The following is a 12,721-nucleotide window of genomic DNA, read 5'->3' on the forward strand; positions in this document are numbered from 1 at the left end:
AAAAGAAGTCATAAATGATAAAATTTATGAACGCTAGGTTTTCTTTTCATGCAACTTTACACAAAATATACCAACCAATAATTTAAAATACAATATTTTGTGCATTTTTCTTATGTGCAATTGACATGTCTAAATTTTCTATATTTCGACAATCGTCATACAGCTAGATAAAACACCTCTTAATGAAAAACGGAGATTATAAGGATCTCAATGTCTGCCTGTGTAAGACGGGGAATTCCTTACCCGAGGGACATTGTGAAATGGAAAACCGAGCGCTAGCGAGGTTTTTTTTTTTTAATCCAAGCTGTCCCGAGGGTTGGGAAAACAGCCATTCTACATAGGCAGACATATTGCATCATTTTTATTTCTTATCACGTTTACGTTTTGGGTATTTGTTGACATTATTTTTATGTTTGTGACGTCATAATAGAGTCAGTTCTATGTAACGTCACCTAAGTGCACACTATTTTAGACAAGGTTTTTTCCTAGAGAAAAACATGAATATCTCTTTATGGCGCGTGCTTGGAAAAATATATACTTTCCCCGATAGGTAGGCTTTTTGAGATAGCAAGTTTATGTTTCGCTTTTTAAGAATTTTATTGTCAACGGTCATTCGTATAGCGGTCATCATAAATTTCAAAGTGACTGCCATATTCAAATAGGTTATATATTCGATATGATCTTCAAATAAAATTATGTTCTTGGTACGACACATTAGTAGACTTGTCTAAATGGTGAAGACTTCTATTCATAATGTTTTATAGTCTTAGTTACGTCTTGAAATTAACACCTACAAAATATAACTTTCAAATACAATTTCGGTTGGAAATCTTCTTGGTATAGATTAAGGTAGCTCTGCACTTTTGATAAACCGGAAGTGATGGTGTAACGACAATTATCCGGAAAGCGTAGAATAAAGCCTGGACTCGGCGTAAGGAAATGAAAATAATTTTATGATTTAATCCAAACCTATGAGTAAATTTATTACAATGGCACTATTTCTGTATTTCAAAATATGATATTAAAACATATGGCACGTAAAAAAGTCAAACAGATGTCTTAAAATTAGCATGAAATGTCCGGTTCGCTTTAATCTTGGTCAAATATCTCAAAAATAAGCACACGGACCTATACAGTTTATTTCACCAAATTATAGAACATGTGTTTATTTAAAACTGTGAGAAGTTTCATGAAAATCTACATTGTAGAAAAGTTTCTATTCTCGAAAATGTTATGAAAGTTATGATTTTCCCATAGACGACTCCCATTATGAAATATTGCGTGAGGTTCAAATTTTTCAAACCAGTATAGCAAAAAATCAAGCGCACGACCCTATTTTTTTTATTTGCTGAATTTTCTATGTATATTCTTAAGTTTTGAAAAATCAGAGTTTAATCAAATTCTTCATTGTAGAAAAAATTCGATCCAAACGTGCAGAACTACCCTAATTTAATAAATGGTAAAATCGGGTCATTCTTTTGATATAATGCGAAATAGTAATTACTACTTATATAGATATTTGCAGAATCTACCCTTACGGAATTTATGCATTATTTCATATTTTATATACTTTTCAACGTCATTAACGTTATCCTGAAGATTTAATTAATGGTGAAACCGTTAGAGATTTTTAACTTGTAATTTTAAAAAGTTAAACAACAATATATATTTATGATAACATGACTGTTTGTTTAAAATACTTATCTTAAACAAAATATCGTTTATTTAATAAATTATGAATAACAGTGTGTGGCAAAAGTCCCGGATGTAAAGAAATGTCGATTTCGATTACAATTGGGTGTAATAGGTACATGGAACGTTATCAGTTTGTTGCCCTCCTTCTACTCATCATCACTTAAAGAAGAAAACTTTTTATGAGGCCAGATTTTGTTTCCATGATATAACTTACACAGAAAAGCAGGTACATACATGATTAAAATATCACAGCTGTAACAACAATATGAGAAATGGCGATACTATTGGATAAAATGATAGATTTGTCCCAAATAAGGGCAGCATTGATTTACATTTATTTGATTTGGATGGTTATTTCTTGATAAATAAAGGAGAAAGGAATTCAATAAACTCCATGTAGGATTACACATTGTCAAGCTGTCACTGTTAAAAGCCAAACTGTAATGTAAATGTTTCTGCAGAAGCATCTAATACCGCCATGCAAACCTGTGTTCTTCCCAGTCATGAATTTTGTTTTGAACTAAATTCAATATGCACGAGGGAAGTCTGCAATACAAAAATCAGAAAATATACTTTGGTGTCATCGCTATGTTGACCACTTGTGGTGCCAAGAAATGGTAAGCGGAAGGACTAGGTGAAACATTAGCACTGATGAAAACATTTTGAAAAATAGGACTACAAACAAAAATACCTAACAATTTGAATAACATCTGCGTCATTTTGGGCACAGTGATGTCATAATTCTTACTTTACATGGCCATTACCGTGAATTGTATGTCAGAGAGCAACGACTAAGCGAATTGTATTCACAGGATATAATATAATATGACTCTTAGTTTAACTGAAAAAGTTTTTATCTGATATTTTAGTTCCATTTCGTAGTCCTGCTTCGGAGGTTCCTTTAATTTATACTCATGGAAAGCGCCTTTATAGAACCCCATTGTTAGAGACACAAAGTGGGAACATCTTGTTCTAGTTAAAGTTCCACTCAGCATTAATTTTACAGTTCAAAAGGATTCAAGTATCCTACAGACTTGAATCCAAGGTTATATTAATTTCGCACAATCATATATGTTCTACAAGCCGGGAACCATATAACAAGAATAGAAAGGGAAATATAATAGCAAACAGTTCTTCTCTGACAGAACTCTTTCGACGGTGTCGATCGAAAATCCCGAGAAATGAAAAGGTGGTTTTCAGGAGAGGCAAAAACTGAAAATATTTTTTAGTGTTTTTCCCGCCTTTTCTAAATCAAAAATAAAATACCGAATAATTAATTTTTCAGATAAATTTCTGAAAAGAGTAAACAACACAGAACATCCATACTTGCAATGCTAATTGGTATATGGATGAGCTACATGCTTGAGTATTGAAAAGTATTGAAAAGACACTTGTAACTTCAGAAAATGTTGAAATTCACTATTCGGCTTTTTTTCAAATAAGCGAAATCAATCGGCATTTTCTATTTTTCTTATTATTCGGTATTTTATTTATTCACGTTTCACCCCTTTTCCATTGGCTAATTGACCCCAGATTTGAAGAAAATGTGCGCGGGAAAATGCTGAACATTATTCGGCAAAGAAAAAAATAGGCATTTTCGTTTTCGGGATTTTCGATCGTCACCGTCGTCTTATTTCTAAATAATGACTTGCGTTAAGCTTGTTCAATATAACATTATATGGCATAGAAATGTAAAGAAATGTAAATTGCATGCCCCTAGTTAATGTTGGTCCAACCCCTATTCAGAAAGGCAATGGTTAAACCCAGATATCCAGATGCCCTTTATTGAATAATATCCGCCCGGAGTATCACTTTAGGTTTTCCTTCACATTTTAAACCGGAATGTCCCTATTAGTATACGATTTGTACAGTGTCAGTATGAATTATTATGCTTAGCATACAGAAATAAAGTATATAAGTCTTCAAGAACTATTTTAATGGTTTTAATTCACACCGACACAATTTACGAATATGGAAATAATCAAGTTTTAAATGGATAACCATAAAAGTACAACACGCCAAAATGTATGATGATAGAGATTAATATAGCTGTAGCTACACTTTTACTTGTAACACCAGTTTATATATACAATGTACATTACTTCGTAGTATTTTCTATTAATTTCAGTCAATTAAAATATTTTTGCCTATTAATTTCAGTCAATTTGAATATTTTTTAAATAAAACAATGTATGATCCACAGCAGCATTTGATTTATTAGCTTCACAATAGAGTAAGAATGTCTTAAATGTCAGGATATTACTACCGCTTTTATTATTTATCAACAACCAAATAGGTTATAACTATCGATAATTTCACATAAATACGATATTGCTTTTTTCGAAAAAAAAAAAGTAGTAGTATACAATAATTAGAAACTCACTATTTACGAAATTTATATATCGAAAAGTGAAAAATTCAAATGTTACGTTTTTCCTTACTTTATATTTTATTTATCATTTATAAAAATTGGTGATAAAGATATATTATTTGAAAATAATGGTGGCTTTAGATTAAGTTTCTTTAAAATAATCTTTTTTGTCTAGAAGTAGCAAGAGATACATTTCTCTTTTATCATATATATATCTTTGTCTAAAATTCAGAGGATACTACGTTTTATTTGAACTTGTTTAACATGAGCATTAATGTAACCAAACAAATTACATACGCTACATTTTAGCAAGAAATAGGAGAATACTATAATTTACGACGGCCAGGTTCAAGTCAAGGTCTCCGCCAAAATAATGGTGATAAAACATGTTGCCAATGGATTTTGGTTACTGGATTAATAGACTTTAAAAACACAACTTAGTAAACTATAGCAAAACAAAATTCTAACAAATTCATTTTTGGAATATTCGCCACAGACTGTAATCTGTTCGCGTTATGCACACATATCGCCTCCTTAAATGTCACTGATGCATCTCTCTCGAAGATACACCTTTATCGTTGATTTTGTAATCATAAATGGAAATTAAAAGGCTCACCTTTTAAGGAAATAAGTGATAGTTTCTCCAATCTCTTTATATCAGCTTTCATCGTCATGACATCCTGATCAATCGTAGAAAGGCCTGTCTCAAACGCTGTAACATTCTTACCAATTAATACATTTACTTGGTACTGTTTCTTCACCTTTGTTTGCATTGTCTTGATCTTGTTTTTAACATTTAAGAAGCCATCAGACATCCGCTGTTCAATTTCCGCTATGTCCGTTGCAACGCTTTTGTTCATTGCAACAAGGTCGAGCCCTAGTTCTGATATATCTTTGTCACTTAATGCATTACTTTGACTTTGCAGTTCTGAAATATTTGATTGAAGATATCTGATGTCGTTTTTAACTTGATCAAGACCATCGTACATCTTTTGTTCCACCTTTTCTATGCCATTAACAATGTACGTTAGGTTGGAGTTCAGCACGAAATCAACTTTAATCTTCAAGTCACTAATACTTTGATTGAAGAATTCCATGTGCTTCCTCGTATTTGATTCTGCTTGAATCCTTTTTTCTTTCTCTGATCGAAGAGCTTTAGCAATAAAGCTGTGCAGTTTTAATGTATTAGTAGGGACCTTAATGGTATGTTGTCTGTTTGATTCAATCGAAGACAGTCTGTTTTCAAACCCTTCAAACCGTGCTGTGTCTGAAAATTTAGAGAGCCGCATTTATCATTACAGTAACCTTTTTCTTTTTGTGACAGCTATGTTATAGAACGTCAGTGAACATAGACTTGAAAGATGCACCTAGCGACGTTTAATACGAGTACTTTAACAAAAGCGTTTCAGCCGCATTGTGGACACCGCGTTCAACAAATGACAATGTCAAACGGTATAGGGCGAAACATGTAATACCGATCTGCATTTATTTCAATGGCAGATTTCCATGCTTGGTAAATTATCAATTAATTATTCATTAAAAGATATAGATATGAATACAAATTGCGCAGATACGTATCTATGTCGTTAATATAAACTATTGAATACTTATGAGAGCAATCGACATACGCCCATATTTTCAAAGTAAAATAATTTGATTGGTAATCTAATCAAAATGATTATCTTTCCTTAATCCAACCACAGAGTATCATATTTTGCCAAAATTTGTATAGCTTTATGTGTATTAAGAAGAAGTGCTACATGACATGATTATATCAAAGTGTTGCCATTATAAATATGACTCATTAAGTATAAATTTCCGGCTGTTTGTTTGTTTGACACTAAAACATATTATTTGTTGATACTTACGGACGCGTAATTCCGTATTGAAAAGATTGGCGTGTTTAAAAGAATATGTGAACTGTGTATATTATTCGCAACCATATATCTCATAACCATTTCAATATTACTTAAAATAAGAAAAGTGGAAACTTCACAGGTCGCTCAACACGACAAAAACGAAAATGTTGCAGGCTCGGTTTGATTGAGCCTGTTCATGGACGGTAATGGAAATGCATGCTACCGTCCACGCCCTCTAGCCCGGGTTGAGTAGAACTCAACATTTACACATGCTAAAAGTACAAAAAGCAATTTAGAGACATCCGCAGATGTATTCAAACGGCGGTGAACATGGAACCTTCAATGATACACGTGTTTGAGGCGTGTAATTCCACGATGAGCGGCGTTTGGTCCCCAGATAAAATAATGGGTTTGCCCCAAACGAAAAAACAATGGGCAGAACTAAACAAACTGGAATTTAGGAAGGGGATCTGAGGTTATGGAGCCTGCGTATCACAGGAACTAACAAAAGACAAAATTAAAAAGCAGGCACCATATCCAAGCGGTGATTATACAATACCCAAGGCTATGAGAGCGGGAGTATTGGAACCACCCAGGCCGAAATGGTCATGTTGAGAAACTAAACAGTACCAATAACACGACATAAAAGTCGTGCTGAATGATCTGAGAAGATCGAAATATAACAGCCCTGATTAAACCACTATTATCATCTTATGTTTGCATCTCTCTCTCTCTCTCTCTCTCTCTCTCTCTCTCTCTCTCTCTCCTTCTCTCTCTCTATTGTTTTATAATAAGCTAAAGTTCTAGAACGTTAGCTACGTACAGTCAACAATCTAGAGAGAGAGCGCGCACGAGAGAGAGGACGGATGCAAGATTTGAACCATCAAAATTATCATTCCAAAATAATTACTTGTCCATCCACACAACCTACTGCGCCATTAAGCAAAATGTTGATCTTACTTCCAATATGGTTTGTATAAAAGGTGGTCAATCGCATATGAGCAACATATTATGGCATTTTTTAGTCTACATATATTCTGTTACATATTTATTTGAGGAACAAAAACGTAGATTACGCAGATTTAGATCCCTATTGGAAATGTGTTTTTATTACTTTATATGAAATTATGTAATTGTCTCCATTTAATAGAAAAGTTTTCAAAAAGTGAAGTATTTCTTTAGATTCCGATACTTTGTTAACTTTTACATTTGTATTGATGAATATTTGAATATTTCAATAACCTGGTAAGTTTTAAAATTCATCTATTTTAATATACCTTTGTTGCACAACCAAGATAGACAAGGGTAGGTAATAATAATTCAATGAACTAGCATTTCTTATTTATTTTTGCAAAATATGTTCTTGTCAATACAACTTTTTATCAACTGAAGTACAAGAGTGCTTATATTCATATCATTTATCAGGCCAAACATGTTTATCTAAATTATACTGCAGTGACTTTTTTTTAATTTTTCATGAAAATGCTCCATTGGTAAAACATACATATCATCTAAAAATACATCATTCCAAATAATTTTAGCCAGAAATCATGGATTTGCAATTTTTTAGTTTTAAAACTGGATAGTTTTCAAACACATTCAACACATATTAGACCGAAGGGATACCATTTTACATGGAAAATACACCACGGAATTCCGGATACATATTTAACCAATCAGAGGATCTGTAAGATGCTTGACTTTGACCTTATGTCCCATCCTTCACTACTGGATGCACATACCATTAAACATGGTTTAAAAAATCCTGTAAAATACCCATTAAAATAGGAAAAACCGTTAATTAACCCCATTAATATTTGCATCACTTTATTTAACAGATTTTACAATATTAATGGGTTACATGTTAAAATACCATGAAAACACCCTTTTTTGACCATGAATCAAGCCATTAAAAATAGAGTTAAGTAGCTAAAAAATTTAATGGCTTTGAAAAAATAGTGAAATTCTGTATATTTTGAATTTAACAGGATTATTCATGGCCCTTAAATTTGATTTAATGCCCATTAAATGTTCAGGTTCTGTACGATTTCATTTAAGAGTAAACTTAATGGCCCTTAACAGCAATGTGATGCCCATTAAATCCTTTGTAAAATGCGATTCGTATATTTTCTTTTTTGGGGTTGTTTACTTGCATTCCCATTGAATGCTTATAATTCCAGTACCATATTGTTCTAAAATGGACTTTAATCACAATAAATACATACTACGCACACACCGTCTATAATATATCATGATGTTATATTTAGTTTCATTAAAGTTATTTCCCCTTGATGCAGTTACGCCATTTTTTTCAAATGCTTGCCAAACTGTGTTCCTAGAAAAAATCGGATTTATTTCAATGAAAGTCGGATGAAAACGTATTGATTTATTTGATAACACCAATCTACATTATTTTGGTAAGGGTAAATACGTATTGATGCATTCCGCTTTTCTGTTTTTTGTTTTGTTTTTTTTCCTGTCCAAATAATCAGCATTTGTATAAGAAAATGGGTGTACCAATAAAAACTTGGTCAGAAGGTTTGTCAATATTATAATGTTGAACAGTTAAAACTACCCACATGGTCACTTGATCCGTTAAACCGGTACCTGTAAACCCTTCTCAGTACAACACAATATAATACAATATCCATTTATTTTCTCATTTCATATGAACATATGACAAAATAAGACAAATGTTTGTACGAGTCTGTTACATGTGTTTACATTACAAAATAATGAGAGAAAAAAGAAGAAACAAATATTCTTCTAGCATTTTACAAAACAGTACATATGTATATATACTATTACATGTGTAGTAATACGTAGTTTAAATCAATACGGAAAATATAAATATGAAGTTGATTATCTTAAGATGTCTAATTCTGATGGCAAATTTTCATGGCCCTTAATTTGATATACCCTTAAAATATTACGAACCCATTAAAATTGAATCTGACATATTTAATGAGACCATTAATCATTTTTTTAAATAATTAACGGCCATTAACAGAGTATTAAAACAATTAATGGCCCCATTAGTTCTTACTAATTAATGTAATATTAAGGGGTACTTTTTAATGGTACATTAATTTCATGCCAATTAAAAATTTTCATGGAGTTTTAAGGGGCCTGTTAATTTATTTTAATGGTTTATTTTAAGCAGCTTTTCATGGCCATCAAAGTCATTTTAACAAGGTATATTTTACCAGTGTTTCAATATACTTATTTCATGGCTTTTTAATGCATGGCATTAAAACTATGGTCATGAACATCTCATTAAATAGTAAGAAGTATTGGATGAATTTTAATGGTGACCTGTTAAAACTCTGTTAAAAACCTTTGAAAAAATTAAGCCCAATTTCATGGCCCTTTTAATGGCATGTGCATCCAGTAGTGCTTTCGAAAATCATCAGATTTCATAACATAAGAAATGTCTTGAAACTTTCATCCCGTTTTCTATTCATAAATACCTTAAATCCTTTGCTTTACGATGGCTTTATTCGAAATAAGATTTTAACTATGGTGACTGTGGTCGTGTCTCCCATACAGAATTATTGTTCTTCTATTTCCTCTTTCTAGGACTAACTTCACGAACCTTAACTATGTAGGAGAATGTAAACGGCAATAAAACACTAAACTTACGCTCGGAAACGATATTAATAGCTAGGGGTAATAATCTTGTTTGATTCAATTCCGCCTGCAATGTGGCAGCAAGCCATTATTCATATCAGAAAATTCTTAGCATGATATCGAATAAATCGTGTCTGCACGTGAAGTCGATTGACCAAGGCGAGCCCAACTCATATCCACTGCGTTATTTATTCATGGCACCAAAACTGATATGTTCAAAACAATGTAAAAAATATTTTAAGGATGCACATGTGTTCTATCATTTTAGTTTTTATATCCATTACGTAATGAACTATTGGGAACCATTTATAGATATAATTCCTACACGAATGTTTGTTTATGTTAAATTCAATTATATATGTAGGTTTGAATGCATAGCATAAAACTATTTACCCAAACCCCGAGCCGATGTTGACGAAGACTTTTCTTGAAGCATCGACTCCATTTTATCCATCCTCGCTTGAAGCATAGTGTTCTCCATCTTCAAATCAAATAATTCCCTCGACATTGTACTCTTAAAAACATTGACTAATCCCTCACACTTGCAGTCCTCCCCAAAAACAAACGGCTGTTTTAGAAACAACATTACCGCTATGAAACAATACTGGCTTTTATTATCCATATTTTACGTCGGATTAATAACACAGCTCATTCAAAACTGTAACTTGTGTATAAAGGACCGATACGTGCATGTTAATCAAGTGGGCGGATGAAACAGTTAAACACTTATACATAATGATTAACTTTTATTTCAGTTTATAAGGAAAACTAGATTATAAAAAAATAATGTAATGAGTGCCTTATCTTTAAAGATGTTTTAGATTTACTGTGGTGACAACATACTTAGCCGTATGTGTGTGCGTGTGCGTGTGCGTGTGTGTGTGTGTGTGCATGTTTGCGTACGTATGTGCATGTGTGCAAGAGCAAGTGTGTGCGTTTGTGTGTGCGTGTGTGCGTTGTGTGTGTTTAGCGTCTTTTCAACATTTTGAAGTCATATAAACGACGGTGTTTATTTGTGACATTGAGTACAATACCCAACTTTATAGTGCTGCCTCACTGGAATCTCACGCGAGACACGTGACTGATACTCAACAGTACATTTACTGCCAGATGCTCCTCTAAAGCAGGGCCCTTATACAAAGGGCAAGTACTGAGTCCTCTTTAATAGACAGAGGCTGTCGAAATCCCACAAACCTCCGCAATCCATTTTCACCCCACCCCCGCACCGAAACGGGCTCTCTACCACTAGTATGGAACGGTACTGAGGCAAAAATTGCATAATGATTTATGATAAATGCAAGTCTCTATCAGACAAACTGACAGCAACATTTAGAAAATTAAAAATGCATCTTACATTTTAGCATGCCCATGTCTATATATGATATCAATATGGTTACATAGTTCTTTGTTGATTTACTTACGATATGTATGTTGCTTCTCATATGTTTATTTCACACCGTCTTCATTAGTCATATTTGTCTTGCGTTAGTCCATGCTGCAATGTGACATGCTATATTTGGTATTGGCGTGTTGTGAACTTACATCGTTCCTTCTCAATATGTTTATGTTGTACTTTAAACAATATCTATTTTTGAAATAAAAAACCTTTTCTTTAGAACACTTTTCACAAGACTGACTTTATTTCAATATGGAAATTACCTTGCCGTCGCTATGAATTTGAATCAAACATTAACCTGTATGCTTTTTTGTATCATTTAGCTATACAGGTTTATACAGGTAAATCGTTTAGTTTTGCGATTGCAATAATATATTGTGTATATGTACATTATTTAACTGCAACATAAAGTGTGTATTTTTCCTATTCAACATCTAACATTTCGATAAACAAATGCCATACAGTTGAACCATTTTTCTTATTGTATATGACAAGAGTCATACATTGATTTGGAGATTTACAAATATTCAAAATGACATTTGTGTCAGGTATGTATTGTCAAGTATACACCGAATACATGTATACACAAGACTATGAGATTTAAGGTGTACCTGGCAAACAAGGCGAGGGCATCCCCTCCTACCTTTTAAAATTGCACCACAAAAATTCTTGGTTTCTCCCCTGGCAGTTCAATTCTACGGTTCCGCCCGCTTACCTCAGTCTAAACAGCGCTGATGGATCCCCTGGCTAGCCGTACGATGCATACAGTATATATCATTAACATAAAATCATCCAAACATTTATTCATGGTGAAAATATGAGAGACTGTTATTTAAATGTTCCATGTTTAAAACTCCTTATATATCCTTTATAACATAAAAGCAGGTATGGCAGACGTATTATAAACATCTTAATTGACATATTTAAAGTTATTAAAGATTTTATAACTTTATCAAACAGGTACAACCTTTTACGATCAATAGTTTCCACTTATAAATGCACTCAATGCAGATGACTATTGTTGATATAATTGTAAATGAGAGTCCCCTACGTTTTTTTAAGTTGTTTATTACTAAACAGTTTAAGTTGTAAATCGACGTAAATATTTTAAGTTATCCGCTTACATTGTTTGCAACAATAAATAAAACGTGTTTTTATTTGTTTTGTTTTAAAGTGAAAAACGGCATATTACGTATTTTCCATAAGCTTTTCACGGAAAGCAATGTTCATGTAAACCTATCAGCGGTGGCGCAGGGCGCAGGGAAAAATGTTCTTGTAGCCAAGCTAAACTATAAATATCACACTGAAATTGCAGAGTATCATTACGTATCTACTACCATAAAATGCTAAAATTACATATGACGACAAGGACCCTTTGTGAAACATTATTTGCAGCAAAGTTCTACTGAACAGTCAGAGAAATGCTTCTTAATAAGTAAATCATGTGAATTTGAGATACGCTTTCAAAATGATTAACTAAAATGATGTAACTTCTTTTATTTCTCATTGTGGGATATTCATTTTACATTTCAATCAATATGTGTGTAAACAAAGTTGTCGTCATTGAGTACAAAACATATCTTAAGCTAAAAGCCAAAACTTAACGCGGCATGCCTCCAGATCGTTTCGACAACAAAAAAGAAAAACACTATTTTTTTAGATATCTTGAAATAAATGCTACATTTCTTAAGAAGACTTGAAATCTTAATTACTGACAAACTTTATGTTACGGAAACACATGAGAATTTGCTGTTTTTACTACTTTTTACG

General features: G+C 32.7%; 1 protein-coding gene across 7 annotated transcripts in view; it reads right to left on the bottom strand.

Annotated features, from left to right (window-relative positions):
• LOC123529008 (uncharacterized) overlaps positions 1–12,721 on the bottom strand; it is an 80,397-nt gene that overhangs the window by 36,402 nt on the left and 31,274 nt on the right. For 3 of the 7 annotated variants that reach the window (XR_008367361.1, XR_008367360.1, XM_053524703.1), the window contains exons 1-2: positions 9,949–10,224; positions 4,683–5,333 (exon numbers count right to left, since the gene is read on the bottom strand). Coding sequence is in view for 5 of the 7 variants with exons in the window: in XM_053524703.1 (XP_053380678.1) it covers positions 4,683–5,333; positions 9,949–10,177 (880 nt within the window). In the remaining 2 variants the exon portion in view is untranslated. Of the gene's footprint in view, positions 1–4,682; positions 5,334–9,948; positions 10,227–12,721 lie in introns of those variants that run through there. The other 4 variants (XM_053524707.1, XM_053524704.1, XM_053524705.1 and 1 more) reach the window with 4 other exon arrangements.

The sequence above is a fragment of the Mercenaria mercenaria genome, chromosome 15 (genome assembly GCF_021730395.1).
Source record: "Mercenaria mercenaria strain notata chromosome 15, MADL_Memer_1, whole genome shotgun sequence".
NCBI classification, from domain to species: domain Eukaryota; kingdom Metazoa; phylum Mollusca; class Bivalvia; order Venerida; family Veneridae; genus Mercenaria; species Mercenaria mercenaria.